This window comes from Manis pentadactyla, chromosome 5, assembly GCF_030020395.1.
Source record: "Manis pentadactyla isolate mManPen7 chromosome 5, mManPen7.hap1, whole genome shotgun sequence".
In the NCBI taxonomy this organism is placed as follows: Eukaryota; Metazoa; Chordata; class Mammalia; order Pholidota; family Manidae; genus Manis; species Manis pentadactyla.
Window position 1 is genome coordinate 73,570,517 of NC_080023.1, and position 26,064 is coordinate 73,596,580.

General features: G+C 39.7%; 1 protein-coding gene across 10 annotated transcripts in view; it reads left to right on the plus strand.

Moving 5' to 3' along the window:
• HERC5 (HECT and RLD domain containing E3 ubiquitin protein ligase 5) overlaps positions 1-26,064 on the plus strand; it is a 73,909-nt gene that overhangs the window by 28,442 nt on the left and 19,403 nt on the right. For 9 of the 10 annotated variants that reach the window (XM_036876229.2, XM_057502429.1, XM_057502428.1 and 6 more), the window contains 5 exons: positions 3,814-3,927; positions 4,858-4,968; positions 5,750-5,920; positions 16,221-16,364; positions 16,959-17,125. In XM_036876229.2, the coding sequence (XP_036732124.1) occupies positions 3,814-3,927; positions 4,858-4,968; positions 5,750-5,920; positions 16,221-16,364; positions 16,959-17,125 (707 nt within the window). The remainder of the gene's footprint in view (positions 1-3,813; positions 3,928-4,857; positions 4,969-5,749; positions 5,921-16,220; positions 16,365-16,958; positions 17,126-26,064) is intronic. The other variant, XM_036876231.2, reaches the window with a different exon arrangement.

Consider the following 26,064-nt stretch of genomic DNA (forward strand, 5'->3'; position numbering starts at 1 on the left):
TAAGTAGAGGGGTCTGATTTGGCCCTGAAAGCTGCTCTACATGGTCTTCTAACAGAAGTGATAGCTTGGGCCAGGGAAAGAGTACAGAGGCCCAAATATGTCTAATAGTTAATAGGTTAGAAATCTAGCTAACAAACTGTTGAATAAATATGCTCTAAAAGAAAAATATACTCTATTCTCCCATCTTGACAGATAAGCCTTCCTAGTGACAGGGGAGGCCAGGTTTGAATTTAGAGATCTCAGACTCCTTACAGAGGTCTGCACTGAAAGGTGGAGCCTCAGACAGATACATCCCCAAGTCCTCTGCATTCTTTTCCTACCTTAGTTTCTTCCCACACCAGAGGTGCCACATGGCCATATGTGGACACCTCAGCCCATATAGTCTGCATTCTATCCCCACCTCCCACAGTAGCTGCTCCTTAGCCAATCTTGGAACCCTGGAGCCTGGGGGTGTGCTCTCTTCTGTCTGCTCTCTAGAAATCAAATGGGAAGAGGCCTGACCAGGTCCTGAAAGCTGACTTTGGAGCCATTTGAGCAGGGACTTCAGATGTGGGGGTATCTGGAACTCAGTCTAGAAGGTGATGTGTTGGCTGCTGCAGACAGGTCCCCTTGGCCCTGCAGGCTCTATACTTAACCCAGTGGGAGGGAGACTTTGCTGGGAGAAGGCCAGAGCAGGGACCTGTACATCCTAGCTCCAGGGCAGGGGCAACTCTTTCCTGGGACTGAAGGGGGTATCATTTGAGCTTTGCTTTCACAATTTGGTGTTTAATCCAATTAGAAAGTTTAATTTTCCATATAAAAATAATTAGCTGTACGACTTACTGAAATTCTGCCCTTCCCTGCTGTAGATAATACAGACTCTGTCATACAACAAATTTCTGTGTGTAAGATTCATTTCTGGGCTCTCTTCTCTACTGTTGGTCATTTTTTATGTACCTAAGTAATAATAGTTTATATCTGGTGAGAAGTACCCCTCTTATTCTTGAAGTGTATCTTGGCTATTTTTGGCATTTGGCTTTAAAATACAAATTTTAAAATGGGCTCGTCATGTTCCACACACACACAGTAATTTTGTTGGGAATTTGGAGTTGCATTGAATCTCTATTTTGGGGATATTGCTATCTTTACTATTTTGAATCTTCTTGAATCTTCTGCTTATTAGATAAATCTTTAAATCTTTCCATAAAGTTTTGTTATTTTACTATGAAAGTCTTGGATATGTTTAGTTAAATCTATTCCAGCATATTTCATTTTTTTAGGTTTTTGTAAATGGTATCTTTTAATTACAGATGCATTGGTTTTTAATTTATTTTTTTGGAGTACATTGACTTTTTAATATTTTTTATAGCCAGCCAATAAGCTAAATTCTCAGACTGTATCTAGTAATTGACCTGTATTTTTATTGCATTCCTATACAATCATATGTTTGAAAAAATAATGTTTTTTCTTTCCAACCCTTGTGTATTATTTCCCTTGCCTTATTGGACTGGCTGTGCCTTCCCATACAGTGTGAATAAGAAGTAGTAGTAGTAACAGTGGGCACTTTCCCTTCCCTGTGATTTTAAAGGAAAATTTGGAATATCATTATGAAATAGACAGTTTACTATAGGGTTTTTGAAACTAACCTTTATTGCTTGATTTTTTTCCTAAATTGTTACACATTTTAAACCTAAAAAAATAATGACTCTCTTCTTTCCTATTGACATTCCAGTTATTTACATATTATATATTCTCTATCTTCCATATTTCTTAACCTGTCATATTTTCCATCTACTTGTCTCTTTGTACCACATTCTGATTTCTTCATCCCAAGCACTGTTTTCCACTTCCAGAAGTCTTCATTGGTTCTTTGAATTTTTTTCTTGTCATTATTTATAATTTCTTCATTCTTTTAGTTTCAAGCTTTCCTTTTACTTATTTAAATCTTTATCTTATAATTTTAGTATCTGAAGTGTTTGCAGGTCATTTTTTGCCAACTCTTGTGTCTGCTGACGTTTCCTCTTAGTGTGTTCATTATCATGTGTTTTGTGACTGTGTGTGTGTGTGTGTGTGCGCGCGTGCGTGCGCGCGCGTGTGTGTGTGCAATGCCCATTTGCCTTGAAACTTTATCTGTTGAAATTCTTGAAGGGCTGGGTTTCTCCAGGATGAATTTGTCTGGAGACAGCACCAGTTTGATACTATAAATTAAATTCTTTGCTTGTAGCTTTTAATTTCCAGGTGGTAAAAATTTGGTGGGGAAACTTTAAGGCAAGCACTTTCTTAATTACAAATCCTGTGGGATTTGTGTTTTTCCCTACTCAATACCATTTTAACCAGCTGCAGTTAGTCTCATTGTCTTGGGGAGTCAGGGTGGGGCAGGTTGGTACAGAAGTGGAGGAAAGAGCTTGTTCATTTCTAGTTTACTTTCACTCTGATGGTGTAGCACTTTTGGGTCGCAGATTTGTAAGATTTGTAAAGCAAGTCTCTGCTGTTAGCTTTCTGCTTTGAACAGAGTCTGGGCTTTGTCATCTCTCCCTAAAGCCCAAATCATTGAAAGCTAATGTTCACTTTCACTAGATTTGACAAATATTCTCAAAGCAAATGCCATCTTAACTTCGTTTTTAAACCTGATTATTCCATATCTACTTACAAGATCAGTATTGCATTAAAAAATACTTGTCTACAGTTTATCCTGTGTTTTCTTGTTGTTTCAGTGAATCAAGATGCCTAATCTGTTACACTGCTTTAAAACACATCTGCCATATTGCTATCCTTAGTTACTTGCAAAGATTTTTTGTACAAAAGAGAAATAAAAATAACTTGGGTTTTGAAAAATTTACTGAAGAGCTCAGAGAAAGTATATTCTAATAAACTTTTGCCACTTACAAAGAGAATCCTGAGAAATTCTGAAGTTGCAGTCAAAGAAATCCTTAAGGATTCCTGCTTTGTCCTTTGACTCTTAACTGGTGACATCAGAATATTTGTCAAGCCTCCATGTCTTCCTCCCACCTCAGAAGGGGGACCACAAGGCCTGAGGATGAAGTACCCACTTTGTCTATGATTCTGGGGATGTTGAGACTATTGACAATTCAAGGCTGAGATCAGCAGGTCCAGAGGACCATAGTCACAGGGCTGAAACAGCTTCAGCATACTCGGGCTGCTAGTGCTGGGATGCCTGGGTCATTTGGGGTCTGGTCCAGAGTCAGTCAGACTATTCCAGATGAGTGGTTTTAACTTAACACAGCCAAGAGGGCCTTTTAGAAGACCTCCTGAGATGAGTCATTTAGGCCAGAAGTGTGCCCATCCAGGTCCAGTACTGGTCGTCATTCACGTCCATAGCATCGCAGTCACTATCATTGTCCTCAGTGACTGATGATTAGCATTGTGCTGGGTGTTCATGTGCCTGTCGTAGTCACCCTGGTCCTCTCACTGAGCGGGAGGCTGGAACACTCCCCCTGTGTGGTGGGGGGTGCTCTGCATGTGCCTTGCTCAGAGGGAACATGTGTTAACTGTTAAGCTCTAAAGAACGTGACCTGAAGTATTGGGCCTCAGTGCTTTGCATTCGTAGTAGTTTACTTTGGACTTAAAGTTCTTTAAAAACGTACTTATAAGTTATAAGTAACTAGAAGTTTATCATCAATTTCTACTATTAAATCTTAGGTATTCTTTATTTTCCTGAAAATTTGGGGCTTAGGCAGTAGAGGAACTAAATAGAACTTTATCCTGGTCATTAGAAAGGGAGTTTAATTTGCTCTTCTCGTAATCTCATTCATAGCAAGTTAACAAAATTGTCTTTATGCCCTCTGAGAAAATTGTATATATTTTTTATTTAAGTTAAACCAGGCTAAATGTCAACTGCCTGAAAATATTTTCAAAGTAAATGAACTCACGCACTGGCTTGATTTTTATGGAGAAGTGTATAGAAGATCCTCTTGGAAAATGAGTTCAGTAAGTATGGCATAATATTTAAAGGGTGAAATTGATGATCAGTGACTTTTTGTAGGCATTTGTGCTAAAACTTTTTATGAGTTTCCAAAAACCCTTGCAGTCTGCACAGTTTTCCAATAGCAATAACAGCCTTATGGGAAAAGCAAGACAGACCCCTCAAAACCTTTGCAGTTTTGTAACCACAGACCACTAACAGAAAATGGTTGCTACCTGGGAAGATCATTTGGATTGCCCTGTCAAATAGCTCATCTGGAGGCTGTGAGAATATGAAAAGTGCAGAAAAACAAAAGGGAAGAAAGCTGTCCACACCCTACCAGAGGACTGGTAGGTAGTACTGAGATAACATAGGCGGGAAGCAGAGCTCTGCTCTTACAGTAGGTGATGAGGGAAGTATGACTCACCAAGAGCCAGCAGTGCAGGGCTGCAACTCTGGGGAGGGTGCCCTGGGTGCTAGTACTCCTTCTTTTATTGTTTTAGAACTAAAGGCTCCTTGCTGCCAGTTCTGCAGCTCACCTGAGGTTCTTTTCCTTTCCTCTGAACGTTATAATTCTGCTTAGTGCATCAACCCTTGCTTGGCAAAGGTCATATATGTGCTAACCAGCTGGCCACAATGTATCATTTCCCTACCTAACACTTGCATCTGAACTATTCATATTTCAGAAGTGCAGGTTGGAGAACAGACTCTTTGGGGATGTGTTCAGAGTTTATGATTAATTGGTAAATTACATGAGCACTGAAAATCCTAGGTTTATATACCTTTCACTGAGACATAAACATTTTCTTAGAATTCTTATAAATAAATATTATCAGCAACTTTGCTTTGGCTGTAAGTACTAAGACCTTAAATCATCAGGGATGTAAGACTGTAAGGTAAGGCATAAGATTTCTTTTTCCTTTCATTATCAGAATTCTTGTCATTTCCATTTTTAGGGCACTTCAGGAGACCTCCATTATCCTGTCATATTCAGTCATTTTCCATTTGTCTTTAATAACTTATCGAAAATTAAGCTACTATATGCAGACTCACTTTTAAAAATACAGGTAAGTTTGCCTATTTGTCTTCATTAACAAGTCAAATGATGTGCCTCCTTAGACATACTACATTTTGGGGTGATAAGGGAGCCTCCCCACTGGTGAAACCAGTGGTTGTAGTATTCAGGGAGCTCATATTCCGGTGAAGAAGGCAAGAAAGACCCATACTTTATGAAGCATATTAGGGCCTCAGTAGCACAGGTGAGAGCATGGGCAGCTGGCCTTGTTGTAGGGCTTGTACTTTGAGGTTGGTGCCTTGCAGTCTTCTGGATGGCATTCCAGGAGGCACAGCCGACTTGGGCTTGATTGGGACAAGCACCAGTATTTAATGATGTCCAGTCTAATGAAAAACATAGCAGTGGAAGTATAACTGACAGAGGATTCTTGAAATTCTGACCCAAGCAAATGGCTGGTATTCCCTGATAATGCTATAATAAAGGTTTATAAAAAGTGTTCCCCTTTCAATAAACTTTGGCCAGCCGAGTCAGTTCTGTTTGTCAGCATATGCAGCAAAGAGATTTTTAGCTTCAGTTTTGAACAATTGAAAATGCCTTGGAATTGTCCTCATTGCATTTTTGTAAGGGTTGAATTTGTCAGTACAGGTAAGGCATTTAGACTGTTGGCTCACACAAAGTAAGTATTCAAAAGTGTTAGCTATCTCACGTATATAAGACTCTTCTCATAAGTGTTCGTGCCATGCACTTCAACAAACTGAACCAGTTTATTCTACTTTATAAATTTCTATTCAGAGCAAATGGTGAAATAAAGTGAAACATTTCTGTTTTTCTAGGAGAACAAAATTAGAACTTATATGAGGTTGGTTGGAATTATGGAACAAGGAGCATCTGAATTAGCTTTGCTGCCCACCTTTAATCTCATAGTTAGAAGGAGTCACTTAATTGAGGATGTTTTGAGACACCTATATCTGTATGAGAATGAAGATCTGAGGAGGGAGATAATGGTAAAGTATAATTCTCAATTAATATATTTGCTTCTGAGAGAAGAAAAACATGAAAGAATGTAACAATGGGCCTTAGGCCGGCAGGAGGCATGGATTATCTCCCTTCCTACGAGGTAGTCTGTTTCGAAGTGGCACTGAACTCGCTTGGGCTAAGGAGCAGCAGGTGAAATGGTTGTCCTCCCCCAACCTGGTGAGATAGAAAGTAAGACATCCAGTCCTTCCTGGGGCCTGACCTAGCCTGCTGGCTACTCACTACCTTGCAGTGTTCCTGTGAGATGGGGTTCACACAGAGAAGAGTTGAGGTTTTATTTCAGCTCTCACGCTTTGTGGAAGAGAGGACTTTCTCTTTATTAATAACATAGTTTTTTGAGGGTGTGATTACAGATACCACCATGTGCTCAACATTTATTAATGTTCTTTGGTTTAGTTACTTTGTTACTAGTAGATAGTGGACATAGAATAATAATAATAATGACTAGTAGATCTAGTGAGTGTTTTCCCTGTGCCAGGAGCTGTTGTAAATGCTTTATACATACTTAGTGTAACCCTTTAACAACACTGTGTGGAAGGTTCCATTTCCCCTCATTTTACAGATGGGAAAACTGAGGTATAGAACTTTAGGTAACTTAACAAAAGGTAACACAACTGATAAGTATCCAAACCAGGATTTGTCATAACCATCAGGCTTTAGACTTTCCACTTAAGACAAAGATTTGCCTGATGGAAGACCCCAGTTTGTTACTCAGACCCACATACTTTTTGCACATAGGCAATTTTAAGTATCTGACAAGCTCATGTGATTCTAACTTTCCTCAGCCAGCCAATCCACTCAGTTATTTTAGCTCTGTTTTTTTATTTCATTAATCCATTTTTTAGATGTAGGTAACATTTGATAAGCAGTTAGCATTTTCCAGACTCTGAAGCATGTTCCATGTGTTACCCCATTTTATCTTTCTGATAATCTTGTGGGAAAACAGCCTTTCTGAGATTAAGGAACTTGTCCATAGGATGTGGCAGAGTAAGAATTTGACACCTAGTCTTAAGAAGATTTTAAACAATTCACTGAGGTTTGAAATTTGCATCTCTGGAAAAAAGAGGCGTTCATCCAAATAAACCAGTGAAAGGAGCTTTTTGGGAGTTCTGGTGGATCATCCAGATGGAGGAAATGATTAGCAGGCCTTTGGAAATGAATGTGTGTCAATCAGGGAAAAAGATAAAATAGATACGAAGGTTTAGTGCCTGCGAGTGATACATGAAGTTCAAAGAGAAAAATGAGCATCCAGGGAAGGAGAGAAAAGATAGAAGTGCTGGCATAGAACTGCTGTAATTTCTGGTGTTAAAGCATCAGAAGGAAGAGAGAAAACCTAGGTAGTGCTTTATAAAGAGAACAAGGGAGGAAAGAGTGTGAAGAAACAGGAGGCCATCGGAAGTGTAAATGATTTCACCTTGGTGAAATCAAGGTGACGAGACGTGAGAAAAAGTGCTTGGAAATGGGGGTTTACAGGTTCTTAGTTCTCTTGAAGAGAAGTTTTTTTTTTTAGAGGGCATATCTTATATTTACTGACCAAATGGTTGTTAACAACAATAAAATTCTGTATAGGGGACTCAATGCACAATCATTAATCAACCCCAAGCCTAATTTTCATCAGTCTCCGATCTTCTGAAGCACAACGAACAAGTTCTTACATGGTAAACAAATTCTTACATAGTGAATAAGTTCTTACATGGTGAACAGTGCAAGGGCAGTCATCACAGAAACTTTCAGTTTTGATCACGCATTATGAACTATAAACAATCAGGTCAAATACGAATATTTGTTTGATTTTTATACTTGATTTATATGTGGATCCCACATTTCTCCCTTTATTATTATTATTATTATTATTATTTTTAATAAAATGCTGAAGTGGTAGGTAGATGTAAGATAAAGGTAGAAAACTTAGTTTAGTGTTGTAAGAGAGCAAATGTAGATGATCAGGTGTGTGCCTGTAGACTATGTGTTAATCCAAGCTAGACAAGGGCAATAAAACATCCACGTATGCAGAATATTTCTCTCAGAACAGGGGGGGTGAGGTTCTAAGCCTCACCTCTGTTGATCCCCAATTTCTCACCTGATGACCCTCCTGCGACTGTGCCTGTCTTAGGTTGTTCCTCCCTTGAGGAATCTTACCTGTCTCTGGCTAACCAGTCATCTTCCGGGGCCATACAGGGAGATGTAAAGTTGGTAAGTGAGAGAGAAGCCATATTGTTTGAAAAGGTTAGCTTTTTACTTTGCAGATTTATGCCCTGTGGCTTCTATGCCCAGCATTTGTCTTGAGGTATCTTTAGCACTTGGAGGAATAATGATACTCGGTAAATTCAATATGAGGCACGAATTCTATTTAAGGGTTGTAATTAGGAAGGAAGAAGAAAAGCTATAGAAGTAGCAGGCAGAGGAAAACTTGGGAAGATTGATTATTTCTTTGACATACCTTCTTGTAGAGTAACCAGCATGTATAGGTTTTAAACTACTAATGAAATTGCACACACACATTAACATAATAGGAATACAGTTACATAACCAAAGCAGATCTATAATTACCAGCCATCTCCAGTGAGGCCAAGAAAACCAGTTAGGCACCCTAGGCATTTGTGAAAATTTGTCTATGATATGATGGATATTGTCCAACTGTACTTGAACAGTCTGAGAGAAATCAGACAAATTAAAACATCCCATTCCTGGGAACTGTTCACATCCCATATGTTCTTTTAACAGTAGATAGTCTGTAGTTGTAAGATTTTGGAGCGCTACAACTTGCACTTCTAATTCTTGGTTGAGTTCCAACAGTGTAGATCCAGTCAAATTTGTTGTTGTACTGTATGCACAGGCCAGCTTAGATATCTCCTTCTTCATTCCAATGGCAAGTCCAGGAACTGGTGGGATGAATGCAGCTACAACTGCAGCATTGCATGGATCTTTGTTGAGGTTTTTTGGTGATTATCTTCTGGTATGACTCTTTCAGAGAGTGCTGATGTTGGGAGTGCTGATGTTGGGAGTTCTTCTTCATATCGTATCTTAGTTCATTTTCTGGGTAGCCAAATTAGGCTTTGATCCTCTGTATAAACACAAACAGACCCTTTGCCTACACTTTTATATGCCCTTTATACCCTTGTGTAGAACTCGTTGGAGGTTACCACACAGGAACTGCCCTTTTTTTTTTTTTTTTTTGCTTTGTTTTTGGTATCACTAATCTACACTTACATGACGAATATTATGTTTACTAGGCTCTCCCCTATACCAGGTCTCCCCTATAAACCCCTTTACAGTCACTGTCCATCAGCATAGCAAAATGTTGTAGAATCACTACTTGCCTTCTCTGTGTTGTACAGCCCTCCCTTTTCTAGTACCCCCCCATGTATGTTAATCTTAATACCCCCCTACTTCTCCCCCCCTTATCCCTCCCTACCCACCCATCCTCCCCAGTCCCTTTCCCTTTGGTACCTGTTAGTCCATTCTTGAGTTCTGTGATTCTGCTGCTGTTTTGTTCCTTCAGTTTTTCCTTTGTTCTTATATTCCACAGATAAGTGAAATCATTTGGTATTTCTCTTTCTCCGCTTGGCTTGTTTCACTGAGCATAATACCCTCCAGCTCCATCCATGTTGCTGCAAATGATTGGATTTGCCCTTTTCTTATGGCTGAGTAGTATTCCATTGTGTATATGTACCACATCTTCTTTATCCATTCATCTATTGATGGACATTTAGGTTGCTTCCAATTGTTGGCTATTGTAAATAGTGCTGCAATAAACATAGGGGTGCATCTGTCTTTCTCAAACTTGATTGCTGCGTTCTTAGGGTAAATTCCTAGGAGTGGAATTCCTGGGTCAAATGGTAAGTCTGTTTTGAGCATTTTGATGTACCTCCATACTGCTTTCCACAATGGTTGAACTAACTTACATTCCCACCAGCAGTGTAGGAGGGTTCCTCTTTCTCCACAGCCTCACCAACATTTGTTGTTGTTTGTCTTTTGGATGGCAGCCATCCTTACTGGTGTGAGGTGATACCTCATTGTAGTTTTAATTTGCATTTCTCTGATAATTAGCGATGTGGAGCATCTTTTCATGTGTCTGTTGGCCATCTGTATTTCTTTTTTGGAGAACTGTCTGTTCAGTTCCTCTGCCCATTTTTTAATTGGGTTATTTGTTTTTTGTTTGTTGAGGCGTGTGAGCTCCTTATATATTCTGGACGTCAAGCCTTTATCGGATGTGTCATTTTCAAATATATTCTCCCATACTGTAGGGATCCTTCTTGTTCTATTGATGGTGTCTTTTGCTGTACAGAAGCTTTTCAGCTTAATATAGTCCCACTTACTCATTTTTGCTGTTGTTTTCCTTGCCCGGGGAGATATGTTCAAGAAGAGGTCACTCATGTTTATGTCTAAGAGGTTTTTGCCTATGTTTTCTTCCAAGAGTTTAATGGTTTCATGGCTTACATTCAGGTCTTTGATCCATTTTGAGTTTACTTTTGTATATGGGGTTAGACAATGGTCCAGTTTCATTCTCCTACATGTAGCTGTCCAATTTTGCCAGCACCACCTGTTGAAGAGACTGTCATTTCGCCATTGTATGTGCATGGCTCCTTTATCAAATATTAATTGACCATATATGTCTGGGTTAATGTCTGGATTGTCTAGTCTGTTCCATTGGTCTGTGGCTCTGCTCTTGTGCCAGTACCAAATTGTCTTGATTACTATGGCTTTATAGTAGAGCTTGAAGTTGGGGAGTGAGATCCCCCCTACTTTATTCTTCTTTCTCAGGATTGCTTTGGCTATTCGGGGTCTTTTGTGTTTCCAAATGAATTTTTCAATTATTTGTTCCAGTTCATTGAAGAATGTTGCTGGTAGTTTCGTAGGGATTGCATCAAATCTGTATATTGCTTTGGGCAGGATGGCCATTTTGACGATATTAATTCTTCCTAGCCACGAGCATGGGATGAGTTTCCATCTGTTAGTGTCCCCTTTAATTTCTCTTAAGAGTGACTTGTAGTTTTCAGAGTATAAGTCTTTCACTTCTTTGGTTAGGTTTATTCCTAGGTATTTTATTTTTTGTGATGCAATTGTGAATGGAGTTGTTTTCCTGATTTCTCTTTCTGTTGGTTCATTGTTAGTATACAGGAAAGCCACAGATTTCTGTGTGTTGATTTTGTATCCTGCAACTTTGCTGTATTCTGATATCAGTTCTAGTAATTTTGGGGTGGAGTCTTTAGGGTTTTTTATGTACAGTATCATGTCATCTGCAAATAGTGACAGTTTAACTTCTTCTTTACCAATCTGGATTCCTTGTATTTCTTTGTTTTGTCTGATCGCCGTGGCTAGGACCTCCAGTACTATGTTAAATAACAGTGGAGAGAGTGGGCATCCCTGTCTAGTTCCCGATCTCAGAGGAAATGCTTTCAGCTTCTCACTGTTCAATATAATGTTGGCTGTGGGTTTATCATAGATGGCCTTTATTATGTTGAGGTACTTGCCCTCTATTCCCATTTTGCTGAGAGTTTTTAACATGAATGGATGTTGAACTTTGTCAAATGCTTTCTCAGCATCTATGGAGATGATCATGTGGTTTTTGTCTTTCTTTTTGTTGATGTGGTGGATGATGTTGATGGACTTTCGAATGTTGTACCATCCTTGCATCCCTGGGATGAATCCCACTTGGTCATGGTGTATGATCCTTTTGATGTATTTTTGAATTCGGTTTGCTAATATTTTGTTGAGTATTTTTGCATCTACGTTCATCAGGGATATTGGTCTGTAGTTTTCTTTTTTGGTGGGGTCTTTGCCTGGTTTTGGTATTACGGTGATGTTAGCTTCATAGAATGAGTTTGGGAGTATCCCCTCCTCCTCTATTTTTTGGAAAACTCTAAGGAGAATGGGTATTATGTCTTCCCTGTATGTCTGATAAAATTCCGAGGTAAATCCATCTGGCCCGGGGGTTTTGTTCTTTGGTAGTTTTTTGATTACTGCTTCAATTTCATTGCTGGTAATTGGTCTGTTTAGATTTTCTGTTTCTTCCTGGGTCAATCTTGGAAGGTTATATTTTTCTAGGAAGTTGTCCATTTCTCCTAGGTTTCCCAGCTTGTTAGCATATAGGTTTTCATAGTATTCTCCAATAATTCTTTGCATTTCCGTGGGGTCCGTCGTGATTTTTCCTTTCTTGTTTCTGATACTGTTGATTTGTGTTGACTCTCTTTTCTTCTTAATAAGTTTGGCTAGAGGCTTATCTATTTTGTTTATTTTCTCAAAGAACCAGCTCTTGGTTTCATTGATTTTTGCTATTGTTTTATTCTTCTCAATTTTATTTATTTCTTCTCTGATCTTTATTATGTCCCTCCTTCTGCTGACCTTAGGCGTCATCTGTTCTTCTTTTCCCAATTTTGATAATTGTGACATTAGACCATTCATTTGGGATTGCTCTTCCTTTTTTAAATATGCCTGGATTGCTATATACTTTCCTCTTAAGACTGCTTTTGCTGCGTCCCACAGAAGTTGGGGCTTAGTGTTGTTGTTGTCATTTGTTTCCATATATTGCTGGTTCTCCATTTTGATTTGGTCATTGATCCATTGATTATTTAGGAGCGTGTTGTTAAGCCTCCATGTGTTTGTGAGCCTCTTTGCTTTCTTTGTACAGTTTATTTCTAGTTTTATGCCTTTATGGTCTGAAAAGTTGGTTGGTAGTATTTCAATCTTTTGGAATTTTCTGAGGCTCTTTTTGTGGCCTAGTATGTGGTGTATTCTGGAGAATGTTCCATGTGCACTTGAGAAGAATGTATATCCCGCTGCTTTTGGATGTAGAGTTCTATAGATATCTATTAGGTCCATCTGCTCTACTGTGTTGTTCAGTGCTTCCGTGTTCTTACTTATTTTCTGCCCAGTGGATCTATCCTTTGGGGTGAGTGGTGTGTTGAAGTCTCCTAGAATGAATGCATTGCAGTCTATATCCCCCTTTAGTTCTGTTAGTATTTGTTTCACATATGCTGGTGCTCCTGTGTTGGGTGCATATATATTTAGAATGGTTATATCCTCTTGTTGGACTGAGCCCTTTATCATTATGTAGTGTCCTTCTTTATCTCTTGTTACTTTCTTTGTTTTGAAGTCTATTTTGTCTGATATTAGTACTGCAGCCCCTGCTTTCTTCTCACTGTTGTTTGCTTGAAGTATGTTTTTCCATCCCTTGACTTTTAGTCTGTACATGTCTTTGGGTTTGAGGTGAGTTTCTTGTAAGCAGCATATAGATGGGTCTTGCTTTTTTATCCATTCTGTTACTCTGTGTCTTTTGATTGGTGCATTCAACCCATTAACATTTAGGGTGACTATTGAAAGATATGTACTTATTGCCATTGCAGGCTTTAAATTCGTGGTTACCAAAGGTTCAAGGTTAGCCTCTTTAGTATATTACTGCCTAACTTAGCTCGCTTAGTGAGCTGTTATATACACTGTCTGGAGATTCTTTTCTTCTCTCCCTTCTTGTTCCTCCTCCTCGATTCTTCATATGTTGGGTGTTTTGTGCTGTGCTCTTTCTGGGAGTGCTCCCATCTAGAGCAGTCCCTGTAAGATGTTCTGTAGAGGTGGTTTGTGGAAAGCAAATTCCCTCAGCTTTTGTTTGTCTGGGAATTGTTTAATCCCACCGTCATATTTAAATGATAGTCGTGCTGGATACAGTATCCTTGGTTCAAGGCCCTTCTGTTTCATTGCATTAAATATATCATGCCATTCTCTTCTAGCCTGTAGGGTTTCTGTTGAGAAGTCTGATGTTAGCCTGATGGGTTTTCCTTTATAGGTGACCTTTTTCTCTCTAGCTGCCTTTACAACTCTTTCCTTGTCCTTGATCTTTGCCATTTTAATTATCATGTGTCTTGGTGTTTTCCTCCTTGGATCCTTTCTGTTGGGGGTTCTGTGTATTTCCGTGGTCTGTTCAATTATTTCCTCCCCCAGTTTGGGGAAGTTTTCAGCAATTATTTCTTCCAAGATACTTTCCATCTCTTTTCCTCTCTCTTCTTCTTCTGGGACCCCTATAATACGGATGTTGTTCCTTTTGGATTGGTCACACAGTTCTCTTAATATTGTTTCATTCCTGTAGATCCTTTTATCTCTCTCTATGTCAGCTTCTGTGTGTTCCTGTTCTCTGGTTTCAATTCCATCAATGGCCTCTTGCATCGTATCCATTCTGCTTATAAACCCTTCCAGAGTTTGTTTCATTTCTGTAATCTCCTTTCTAGCATCTGTGATCTCCCTCCGGACTTCATCACATATCTCTTGCGTATTTCTCTGCATCTCTTTCAGCATGTTTATGATTTTTATTTTGAATTCTTTTTCAGGAAAACTGGTTAGGTCTGTCTCCTTCTCTGGTGTCTCTGTGATGTTGGTTTGCCTGTAATTTTGTCTTTTCATGGTGATAGGAATAGTTTGCAGAGCTGGGACGAGTGACGGCTGGAAGAACTTCCCTTCTTGTTGGTTTGTGGCCCTTCTCTCCTGGGAGAACAGTGACCTCTAGTGGCTCGTGCTGGGTAGCTGCGCACAGACAGGGCTTCTGCTTCCTGCCCGGCTGCTATGGAGTTAATCTCCGCTGTTGCTGTGGGTGTGGCCTGGCTCGGGCAGCTGCTCCAAAGTGGTGGAGTTGCTTTGGATCGGGAGCGGCCGGGAGGCTATTTATCTCCGTAAGGGGCCTCCCTGCTCCCTGCAGCCCAGGGGTTAGGGTGCCCAGAGATCCCCGGATTCCCTACCTCTGGATTAAGTGTCCCGCCCTGCTCCTTTAAGAATTCCAAAAAGCACCCACCAAAACAAAACAACGACCACAAAAAAAATAATAATAATAACAAAATAAAAAATTCAAAAATAAATAAATTAATTAAAAATGGCCGCTTGTTTTTCTTTATTCTCCAGCGCCAGCGTCAGGCACCTGCTCAGCAGTCTTGCTGCCCTGTTTCCCTAGTATTGGGGTCCCTATCCCTTTAAGACTTCCAAAAAGCGTTTGCCAAAACAAAACAACAACAACAAAAAAAAAGAAAAGAAAAAAGAAATGGCTGCTCCCTTTCCTTTTGTTTTCTGGCGCCGGCCTCCGATACCCGCTTGCCGGTCTTGCTGCCCTGTTTCCCTAGTATTGGGGTCCCTATCCCTTTAAGACTTCCAAAAAGCGCTCGCCAAAACAAAACAGCAAAAAAGCCAAAAAAGAAATGGTCGCGCGCTTTTCTTATGTCCTCCAGCACCCAGCCTCCAGTGTCTGCTCACTGTTCTTGCTGCCCTGTTTTCCCAGTATCGAGGGCCCTGCACTCTGGCCCGGATGGCTGGGGCTGGGTGTTCAGCAGTCCTGGGCTCCGTCTCCCTCCCGCTCTGCCTGCTCTTCTCCCGCTGGGAGCTGGGGGGAGGGGCGCTCGGGTCCTGCTGGGCCGGAGCTTGTATCTTACCCCCTTCACTAGGCACTGGGTTCTCGCAGGTGTGGATGTGGTCTGGATGTTGTCCTGTGTCCTCTGGTCTTTATTCTAGGAAGAGTTCTTTGTTATATTTTCATAGATGTATGTGGTTTTGGGAGGAGATTTCCACTGCTCTACTCACGCTGCCATATTGGCTCCGCCCTCTCAAGAGAAGCTTTTAAGTAGAGAGATGGGTTTGAAAGTTGGTGTTCATTGTTCTTCAATATTTGGCCACCTGGAGTAGAAGCGAGTATTTTTTCTGTATTGGAGACAACAGTGTGGGGACTTCTTTTTTTTGTAAGAATAGGAAACCCTTAGCACATTTGTAAATCAAAGTAAAGGATCCCAAAAAGGAAAGGCAGGAGCAGAGTGAGTAACAGAAAGCAAGGACAGGTTATGATAGAATCACCTTGGGAAGGGATTGGGATCAACAGGTGCGATGGCGCCACCTTAAGAACCAAACAGCCAAACCAGTAAATGCTTAATGTGTGCTCTGATTTTACAGTGTTTGAAAGATCCTAATATTTATGATTTCTTTATGTATCTTTTCATTATGCTTCATACACTTTATAATCATGTTGCCACTTTCAATTTAGTGGCAACAGGCTCTGAGGTTTGACAGGTATCACATTAAATCTAGGCTGCACCACGGAGCCGTTGTATGACATTGGGAAAGTTAGTTAAATTCTTGAAGCTTCATCACCCTCAGAATGAAAGGGAAGACTAAATATGATAATGGAAGTAAGAGTCTTCCCACAGTGCTTGTCAAATACTTGGGTCCACAAATAATGTTGGCCCTTTCTATTAATACATAGCAATACAGAGTCCTGAAAGACATGCATGTTTGCTGTTCCCTCAGGTTTCCTTTAGTGGAGAAATTGAACATGATTTTGGAGGAGTTAAGGCAGAGTTTTTCCACTGCCTGTTTGAAGAGATGACCCGGCCAGAATACGGCATGTTCATATATCCTGAAGAGGCTCCCTTTGTGTGGTTTCCTGTCAGGGTGAGTCCTCTTTTCTTTGCTTGTGGTTACCATGACCAAAAAGATGTGTCACATACACAGAAAATTAGGTTGAATAGATTGTTCATATTAAGAGAGGAGTTAATTGGTATAATTGTGGAGATAATCTTCAATTCTAATAAGGTGATTATTTTTTTTAAACTGGAGTCTTCATTCCCTGTGTCCCCATGTCTGCCCACATAGGAAAACTTAAGCAATGTGTGTTTTTGACCATTTATAAAATGTATAGAAAGAAAGGAACCCTTCCTTTCTCAGGCACTCATTCTTTGTTTCAGTCCTGTTTTTCTTAATGAATGAAGACAAAGTCTTAGGAAAGAAATTGCAAAAGCTTTCATTTACAAGGATGACTGAGCCTGATGTATTTCTATTCCTGTTACTGCTTTTAGTAACCAAAACTGTAGCAGAAATTTAAATTGACTGAATGACTAAATACAAACCTTAAATATTCTTATCTCAAGCTTTTTGATTTTAACTTATAATTTGACTTTGTGAAAGGGGAAAAAAAGGTTTGCCTACTATAAATATTCCATTCTACTTGTAAAAATTCATAATATGTGAAGATTTCTTTCTTTTCAGCCTAAGTTTGAGAACAAGAGATACTACTTCTTTGGGGTTCTCTGTGGACTTTCCCTTTTCAGTTGCAATGTTGCCAACATCCCTTTTCCATTGGGTCTGTTTAAGAAACTTTTGGACCAAATGCCATCATTGGAAGACTTAAAAGAACTCAGCCCCATTTTGGGAAAGTAAGTACATGTGATTCCTTTTTTAGAACCTATGGAACATATATTTGGGTAAATACAACACCCCAGTGGTATTTTCCTGTTCACCAGTAGCATTCTAGGTACTTTAAAGCAATTTTAACTTTGGGAAGAATTGTTGGATAAGTTGATATGCCTCTTAGTACATGCAGTAATCTTTGAACATTTTTTGTGTAGAAATTGTTTTGGACACATAACATAGGGGGCGCACGGGGAAGGCAGTATAGCACAGAGAAGACAGGTAGTGACTCTATAGCATCTTACTACGTTGATGGACAGTGACTGTAATGGGGTATGTGTTGGGGACTTGATAATGGGGGGAATCTAGTAACCACAGTGTTGCTCATGTGATTGTATATATATATATATTTTTAAATTTTATTTTGGTATCATTAATCTACAATTACATGAAGGACATTATGTTTACTAGGCTCCCCCCTTCACCAAGTCCCCCCCACATCCCCGTTCACAGTCACTGTCCATGAACATAGTAAGATGCTGTAAAATCACTACTTGTCTTCTCTGTGTTGAACAGCCCTCCCCTTGCCCTGCCACACACTATACATGCTAATCCTAATGCCCCCTTTCTTTTTTTCCCCCCCTTATCCCTCCCTTCCCACCCATCCTCCCCAGTCCCTTTCCCTTTGGTAACTGTTAGTCCATTCTTGGGTTCTCTGAGTCTGCTGCTGTTTTGTTCCTTCAGTTTTCTTTTGTTCTTATACTCCACATATGAGTGAAATCATTTGGTACTTGTCTTTCTCCACCTGACTTATTTCACTGAGCATAATATCCTCTAGCTCCATCCATGTTGTTGCGAATGGTAGGATCTGTTTTTTTCTTATGGCTGAGTAATACTCAATTGTGTATATGTACCACACCTTCTTTATCCATTCATCTACTGATAAACATTTAGGTTGCTTCCATTTCATGGCTATTGTAAGTAGTGCTGTGATAAACAGGGGTGCATCTGTCTTTCTCAAACTGGAGTGCTGTATCCTTAGGGTAAATTCCTATAAGTGGAATGCCTGGGTCAAATGGTAAGTATTTTGAGGAACCCCCATACTGCTTTCCACAATAGTTGAACTAGTTAGTTTACATTCCCACCGGCAGTGTAGGAGGGTTCCCCTTTCTCCACAACCTCGCCAACATTTTTTGTTGTTTGTCTTTTGGATGGTAGCCATCCTTACTGGTGTGAGATGATATCTCATTGTGGTTTTAATTTGCATTTCTCTAATGACAAGCGATGTGGAGCATCTTTTCATGTGTCTGTTGCCCATCTGAATTTCTTCTTCAGAGAACTGTCTATTCAGCTCTTCCCTCTGCCCATTTTTTAAATGGATGATTTGCTTTTCATTTGTTGAGGTGTGTGAGCTCTTTATATATTTTGGATGTCAACCCTTTATTGGATCTGTCATTTTCGAATATATTTTCCCATACTGTAGGATACCTTCTTGTTCTATTGATGATGTCCTTTGCTGTACAGAAGCTTTTCAGCTTGATATAGTCCCATTTGTTCATTTTTGCGTTTGTTTCCCTTGCCCAGGGAGATATGTTCAAGAAGAGGTCACTCATGTTTATGTCTAAGAGATTTTTGCCTATGTTTTTTTCTAAGAGTTTTATGGTTTCATGACTTACATTCAAGTCTTTGATCCATTTCGAATTTACTTTGGTGTATGGGGTTAGACAATGATCCAGTTTCATTCTCTTACATGTAGCTGCCAGCACCATCTGTTGAAGAGACTGTCATTTCCCCATTGTATGTCCATGGCCCCTTTATTGAATATTAGTTGACCATATATGTTTGGAGCCTCTATTCTGTTCCATTGGTCTGTGGCTCTGTTCGTGTGCCAGTACCAAATTGTCTTGATTACTGTGGCTTTGTAGTAGAGCTTGAAGTTGGGGAGTGAGATCCCCCCCACTTTATTCTTCCTTCTCAGGATTGCTTTAGCTATTCGGGGTCTTTGGTGTTTCCATATGAATTTTTGAACTATTTGTTCCAGTTCATTGAAGAATGCTGTTGGTAGTTTGATAGGGATTGCATCGAATCTGTATATTGCTTTGGGCAGGATGGCCATTTCGACAATATTAATCCTTCCTAGCCAGGAGCATAGGATGAGTTTCCATTTGTTAGTGTCCTCTTTAATTTCTCTTAACAGTGTCTTATAGTTTTCAGGGTATAGGTCTTTCACTTCTTAGGTTAGGTTTATTCCTAGGTATTTTATTCTTTTTGATGCAATTGTGAATGGAATTGTTTTCCTGATTTCTCTTTCTATTGGTTCATTGTTAGTGTATAGGAAAGTCACAGATTTCTGTGTGTTAATTTTGTATCCTGCAACTTTGCTGTATTCCAATATCAGTTCTAGTAGTTTTGGAGTGGAGTTCTTAGGGTTTTTTATGTACAATATCATATCATCTGTAAAAGAGTGACAGTTTAACTTCTTCTTTACCAATCTGGATTCCTTGTATTTCTTTGTTTTGTCTAATTGCCATGGCTAGGACCTCCAGTACTATGTTGAATAACAGTGGGGAGAGTGGGCATCCCTGTCTTGTCCTCGATCGCAGAGGAAAAACTTTCAGCTTCTCGCTGTTCAGTATGATATTGTCTGTGGGATTATCATATATGGCCTTTATTATGTCGAGGTACTTGCCCTCTATACCCATTTTGTTGATAGTTTTTATCATGAATGGATGTTGAATTTTATCTAATGCTTTTTCAGCATCTATGGAGATGATCATGTGGTTTTTGTCTTTCTTTTTGTTGATGTGGTGGATGATGTTGATGGACTTTTGAATGTTGTACCATCCTTGAATCCCTGGGATGAATCCCACTTGGTCATGGTATATGATCCTTTTGATGTACTTTTGAATTCGGTTTGCTAATATTTTATTGAGTATTTTTGCATCTACGTTCATCAGGGATATTGGTCTGTAGTTTTCTTTTTTGGTCGGGTCTTTGCCTGGTTTTGGTATTAGGGTGGTGTTGGCTCCATAGAATGAGTTTGGGAGTATTCCGTCCTCTTCTGTTTTTTGGAAAACTTTAAGGAGAATGGGTATTATGTCTTCTCTGTATGTCTGATAAAATTCTGAGGTAAATCCATCTGGCCCGGGGGTTTTGTTCTTTAGTAGATTATTGATTACCGCTTCAATTTCGTTGCTGGTAATTGGTCTGTTTAGATTTTCTGTTTCTTTCTGGGTCAGTCTTGGAAGGTTGTATTTTTCTAGGAAGTTGTCCATTTCTCCTAGGTTTCCCAGCTTGTTAGCACATAGGTTTTCATAGTATTCTCTAATAATTCTTTGTATTTCTGTGGGGTCTGTCATGATTTTTCCTTTCTTGTTTCTGATTCTGTTGATTTGTGTTGACTCTCTTTTCTTCTTAATAAGTCTGGCTAGAGGCTTATCTATTTTGTTTATTTTCTCGAAGAACCAGCTCTTGGTTTCATTGATTTTTGCTATTGTTTTATTCTTCTCAATTTTATTTATTTCTTCTGTGATCTTTATTATGTCCCTCCTTCTGCTGACCTTAGGCCTCATTTGTTCTTCTTTTCCCAATTTTGATAATTGTGACATTAGACCATTCATTTGTGATTGTTCTTCCTTTTTTAAATATGCCTGTATTGCTATATACTTTCCTCTTAAGACTGCTTTTGCTGTATCCCACAGTAGTTGGGGCTTTGTGTTGTTGTTGTCATTTGTTTCTATATATTGCTGGATCTCCCTTTTGATTTGGTCATTGATCCATTCATTATTTAGAAGCGTGTTGTTAAGCCTCCATGTATTTGTGAGCCTTTTTGCTTTCTTTGTACAGTTTATTTCTAGTTTTATACTGTTGTGGTCTGAAAAGTTGGTCGGTAGGATTTCAATCTTTTGGAATTTACTGAGGTTCCTTTTGTGGCCTAGTATGTGGTCTATTCTGGAGAATGTACCATGTGCACTTGAGAAGAATGTGTATCCTGTTGCTTTTGGATGTAGAGTTCTGTAGATGTCTATTAGGCCATCTGTTGTAGTGTGTTGTTCAGTGCCTCTGTGTCCTTACTCATTTTCTGTCTGGTGGATCTGTCCTTTGGAGTGAGTGGTGTTTTGAAGTCTCCCAGAATAAATGCATTGCGATCTGTTTCCTCCTTTAATTCTGTTAGTATTTGTTTCACATATTTTGTTGCTCCTGTATTGGGTGCATATATATTTGTAATGGTTATATACTCTTGTTGGACTGAGCCCTTTATCATTATGTTATGTCATTCTTTATCTTTTGTTACTTTCTTTATTTTGAAGTCTATTTTGTCTCATACTAGTATTGCAACACCTGCTTTTTTCTCTCTGTTGTTTGCATGAAATATCTTTTTCCATCCCTTGACTTTTAAGTCTGTGCATGTCTTTGCTTTTGAGGTGAGTCTCTTGTAAGCAGCATATGGATGGGTCTTACTTTTTTTATCTATTCTATTACTCTGTGTCTTTTGATTGGTGCATTCAGTCCATTTACATTTAGGGTGATTATTGAAAGGTATGTACTTGTTGCCATTGCAGGCTTTAAGTTTATGGTTACCAAAGGTTGAAGGTTAGCTTCTGTACTATCTTACTGTCTAACTTACCTCGCTTATTGAGCTATTATATACATGGTCTGATGATTGTTTATTTCTCTCCCTTCTTATTCCTACTCCTCCCTTCTTCATGTGTTATGTGTTTTGTTCTGTGCTTTTTTTGGAGTGCTCTCATCTAGAGCAGTCCCTGTAGGATGCCCTGTAGAGGTGGTTTGTGGGAGGCAAATTCCCTCAACTTTTGCTTGTCTGGGAATTGTTTAATCCTTCCTTCATATTTAAATGATAATAATGCTGGATACAGTATTCTTGGTTCGAGTCCCTTCTGTTTCATTGCATTATGTATATCATGCCATTCTCTTCTGGCGTGTACGGTTTCTGTTGAGAAGTCTGATGACAGCCTGATGGGTTTTCCTTTGTATGTGACCTTTTTTTTCCCTCTGGCTGCCTTTAATACTTTGTCCTTGTCTTTGATCTTTGCCATTTTGATTATTATGTGTCTTGGTGTTGCCTTCCTTGGATCCCTTTTCATGGGAGTTCTGTGTACCTCTGTGGTCTGAGAGGCCATCTCCTCCCCTAGTTTGGGGAAGTTTTCAGCAATTATTTCTTCAAAGACACTTTCTATCCCTTTTTCTCTCTTCTTCTGGTACTCCTATAATGTGGGTATTGTTCTGTTTCGATTGGTCACACAGTTCTCTTAAAATTCTATCATTCCTTGAGTTCCTTTTATCTCTGTCTGCATCAGCTTCTCTGCATTCCTGTTCTCTGTTTTCTAGTCCATTAATGGTCTCTTGCATCTCGTCCATTCTGTTTTGAAGTCCTTCCAGAGCTTGTTTTATTTCTGTATTCTCCCTCCTTAGTTCTTGCATATTTCTCTGCAATTCTGTCAGCGTGGTTATGACTTTTGTTTTGAATTCTTTTCCAGGAAGACTGGTTAAATCTACCTCCCCAGGTTCCTTCTCAGGGGAAGATGTAGAAGATGTCGAAGCTGTCTGGGTTAGTCTTGTCTGGGTCAAATTTTTTTTGCCTTTTCATGTTGATAGGTGCAGTGGAGTGCTGTCTATCAGCTGGGGGAGTCAAGCCTCTTTCCACTTGGCTCCTGGCCTTTCTTTACTGGGGCAACTGCGACCCCTCGTGGCTTGTGTTGGGCAATTGCTTGTAGACTGGGTCTTTGTATCTTGCCCCGCCGGTATGGAAGAAGCTCCCTTGCTGTGGGTGTGGCCAGCCTCAGGCCGCTGCTCTGCTATGGCAGGGCCCCGGAGGGGTAATGGACGGGGGGCTGTTTGGCTGTTTACCTCCATGAGGGATCTCAGAGCTGTTGCCCAGGGGGTTTGTGCGCCCAGAGTTCCCTAGAATTTCCAGCTCCTGGACTGTGACCTGGGATGCTTCCGTCCAGCTGTGGGTCCCTGTCCCTTTAAGACTTTCAAAAAGCACTCACTTTTCTTTGTCACAGTGGCGCCGGCTTTGGGACCCTGTTGCAGGTCTTACTGTCCTGTTTCCTTAGTTTCCAGTACCCCACGTATGCACTGTGTCTGCGCTCTGGTGCGGATGGCTAGTGCTGGGTGTTTAGCAGTCCTGGGCTCCCTCTCCCCGCTCTGACTCCTCTCCTCCCGCCGGGAGCTGGGGTGAGGGGCCTTGGGTCCCGCCAGGCCGGGGCTTGTATCTTACCCCTTTCACCAGGCGCTGGGTTCTCGCAGGTGTGCATGTAGTCTGGCTGTTGTCCTGTGTCTTTTGGTCTCTGTTTTAGGGATAGTTGTGTTTTCAAAAATATATGTTTTTGGGAGGAGATTCTCACTGTCCTACTCACGCCGCCATCTTGGCTCCGCCCCATGAGTGATTGTATATTAATGATACCAAAATAAAAAAAGAAATGAAGAAACTGTCGTGGACAGAGGATAGGTTACGCCTGGGGGTGAAATCTGAAAGTGCTGTTTATTTTTATTTATTTTCTTAAAGTATCACTGATACACAATCTTATGTTGGTTTCAAATATACAACACAGTTGTTCAACAGTTACCCATATTATTAAATCCTCACCCCATCTAGTGCGGTCATTATTGACATAGTAAGATGTTACAGAATCATTAACTGTATTCTCCATGTTGTACTACCATCCCCATGACCATCTTATATTGTGATTGCAGATTACTGTGTTGGTTTATCCCCTTACCCACCCCCACCCTCCCCCTCCCCTCCCCCTTGGTAACCACTAGTCCCTTCTTGGTGTCTATGAGTCTGCTATTTTTTTCCTTCTGTTCTGCTTTGTTTTTATACTCCACAAATAAGTGAAATCATTTGGTATTTGTCTTTCTCTGCCTGGCTTATTTCGCTGGGCATAATACCTTCTAGATCCATCCATGTTGTTGCAAATGGTAGGATTTCTTTTCTTTCTAGGACAAATAATATTTCATTGTGTATATGTACCACATCTTTATCCATTTATTGATGGACACTTAGGTTGCTTCCATATCTTGGCTGTTGCAAATAGTGCAGCGATACACATAGGGGTTTCGAATCAGGGATTTTGTTTTCTTTGGGTAAATTACTAGGAGTGGAATTACTGTGTAAAGTGGTATTGCTATTTTTAGTTTTTTGAGGAGCCTCCGTCTTACTTTCCACAAAGGTTGCACCAATTTACATTCTCACCAACACTATAGGAAGGTTCCTTTTTCTCTGCATGCTCGCCAGCATCTGTTATTTCTTGTCTTTAGGATAGTGACCATTCTAACTGGTGTAAGGTGGTATCTTATTGTGGTTTTAATTTGCATTTCCCTAATGATTAGCAGTGTGGAGCATTTTTTCATGTGTCTGTTGGCCATTTATATTTCTTTGGAGAGGTGTCTATTCAGGTTGCCCACCCATTTCTTAAACAGGTTATTTGTTTTTTGGGAGTTGAGGCATATGAGTTCTTTATATATTTTAGATGTTAACCCCTTATTAGATGACTCATTTATGAATATATTCCCCATGCTGCAGGAGGCCTTTTTTTTCTGCTGATGGTGTCCTTTGCTGTACAGAAGGTTTTTAGTTTGATGTAGTCCCACTTGTTCATTTTTGCTTTTGTTTCCCTTGCCCGAGGAGATGTGTCCTGGAAAAAGTTGCTCATGCTTATATTGAAGAGATTTTTTCTTTTAATTTTATCTTTTTTTGTTGTTTTTTTTTTTTTTTTTTTTTTTTTTTTTTTTTTAAATTTTTTATTAAGGTATTATTGATATATACTTATGAAGGTTTCACATGAAAAAACAATGTAGTTACTACATTTATCCATATTATCAAGTCCCCACCCATACCCCAGTGCAGTCACTGTCCATCAGTGTAGTAAGATGCCGCAGATTCACTATTTGCCTTCTCTGTGCTACACTGTTTTCCATGTGATCCCCCACACCATGTGTACTAAACATAATACCCCTCCATCCCCTTCTCCTTATCCCCTCCCCCATTCCCACACCCCTCTCCTTTGATAACCACTAGTCCCTTTTTGGATTGTCTTGAGTCTGCTGCTATTTTGTTCCTTCAGTTTTGCTTCATTGTTATACTCCACAAATGAGGGAAATCATTTGGCACTTGTCTTTCTCCACCTGGTTTATTTCACTTAGTATAATATCATCCAGCTCTATATCCATTTTGTTGCAAATGGTAGGATTTGTTTCTTATGGCTGAATAGTATTCCATTGTGTATATGTACCACATCTTCTAATCCATTCATCTACTGATGGACACTTAGGTTGCTTCCATATCTTGGCTATTGTAAATAGTGCTGCAATAAACATAGGGATGCATATGTCTTTTTGAATCTGGGTTCTTGTTTTCTTTGGATAAATTCCTAGGAGTGGATTTCCTGGGTCAAATCGTATTTCTATTTTTAGTTTTCTGAAGAACCTCCACATTGCTTTCCACAATGGTTAAACTTATTTACATTCCAACCAACAATGTAGGAGGACTTCCCTTTCTCCACATCCTCAGAAGCATTTGTTGTTCTTGTCTTTTGGATGTTAGCCATCCTGACTGGTGTGAGGTGATATCTCATTGTGGTTTTAATTTGCATTTCTCTGATAACTAGCTATGTGGAGCATCTTTTCATGTGTCTGTTGCCCATCTGAATTTCTTCTTTAGAGAACTGTCTGTTCAGCTCCTCTGTCCATTTTTTAATTGGATTGTTCGCTTTTTGTTTGTCGAGGTGCATGAGCTCTTTATGTATTTTGGATGTCAAGTCTTTATCGGATCTGTTATTTACGAATATATTCGCCCATACTGTAGGGTACGTTTTTGTTCTATTGGTGGTGTCTTTTGCTGTACAGAAGCTTTTCAGCTTGATATAGTTCCACTTGTTCATTTTTGATTTTGTTTTCCTTGCCTCGGGAGATATGTTCATGAAGAAGTCGCTAATGTTTA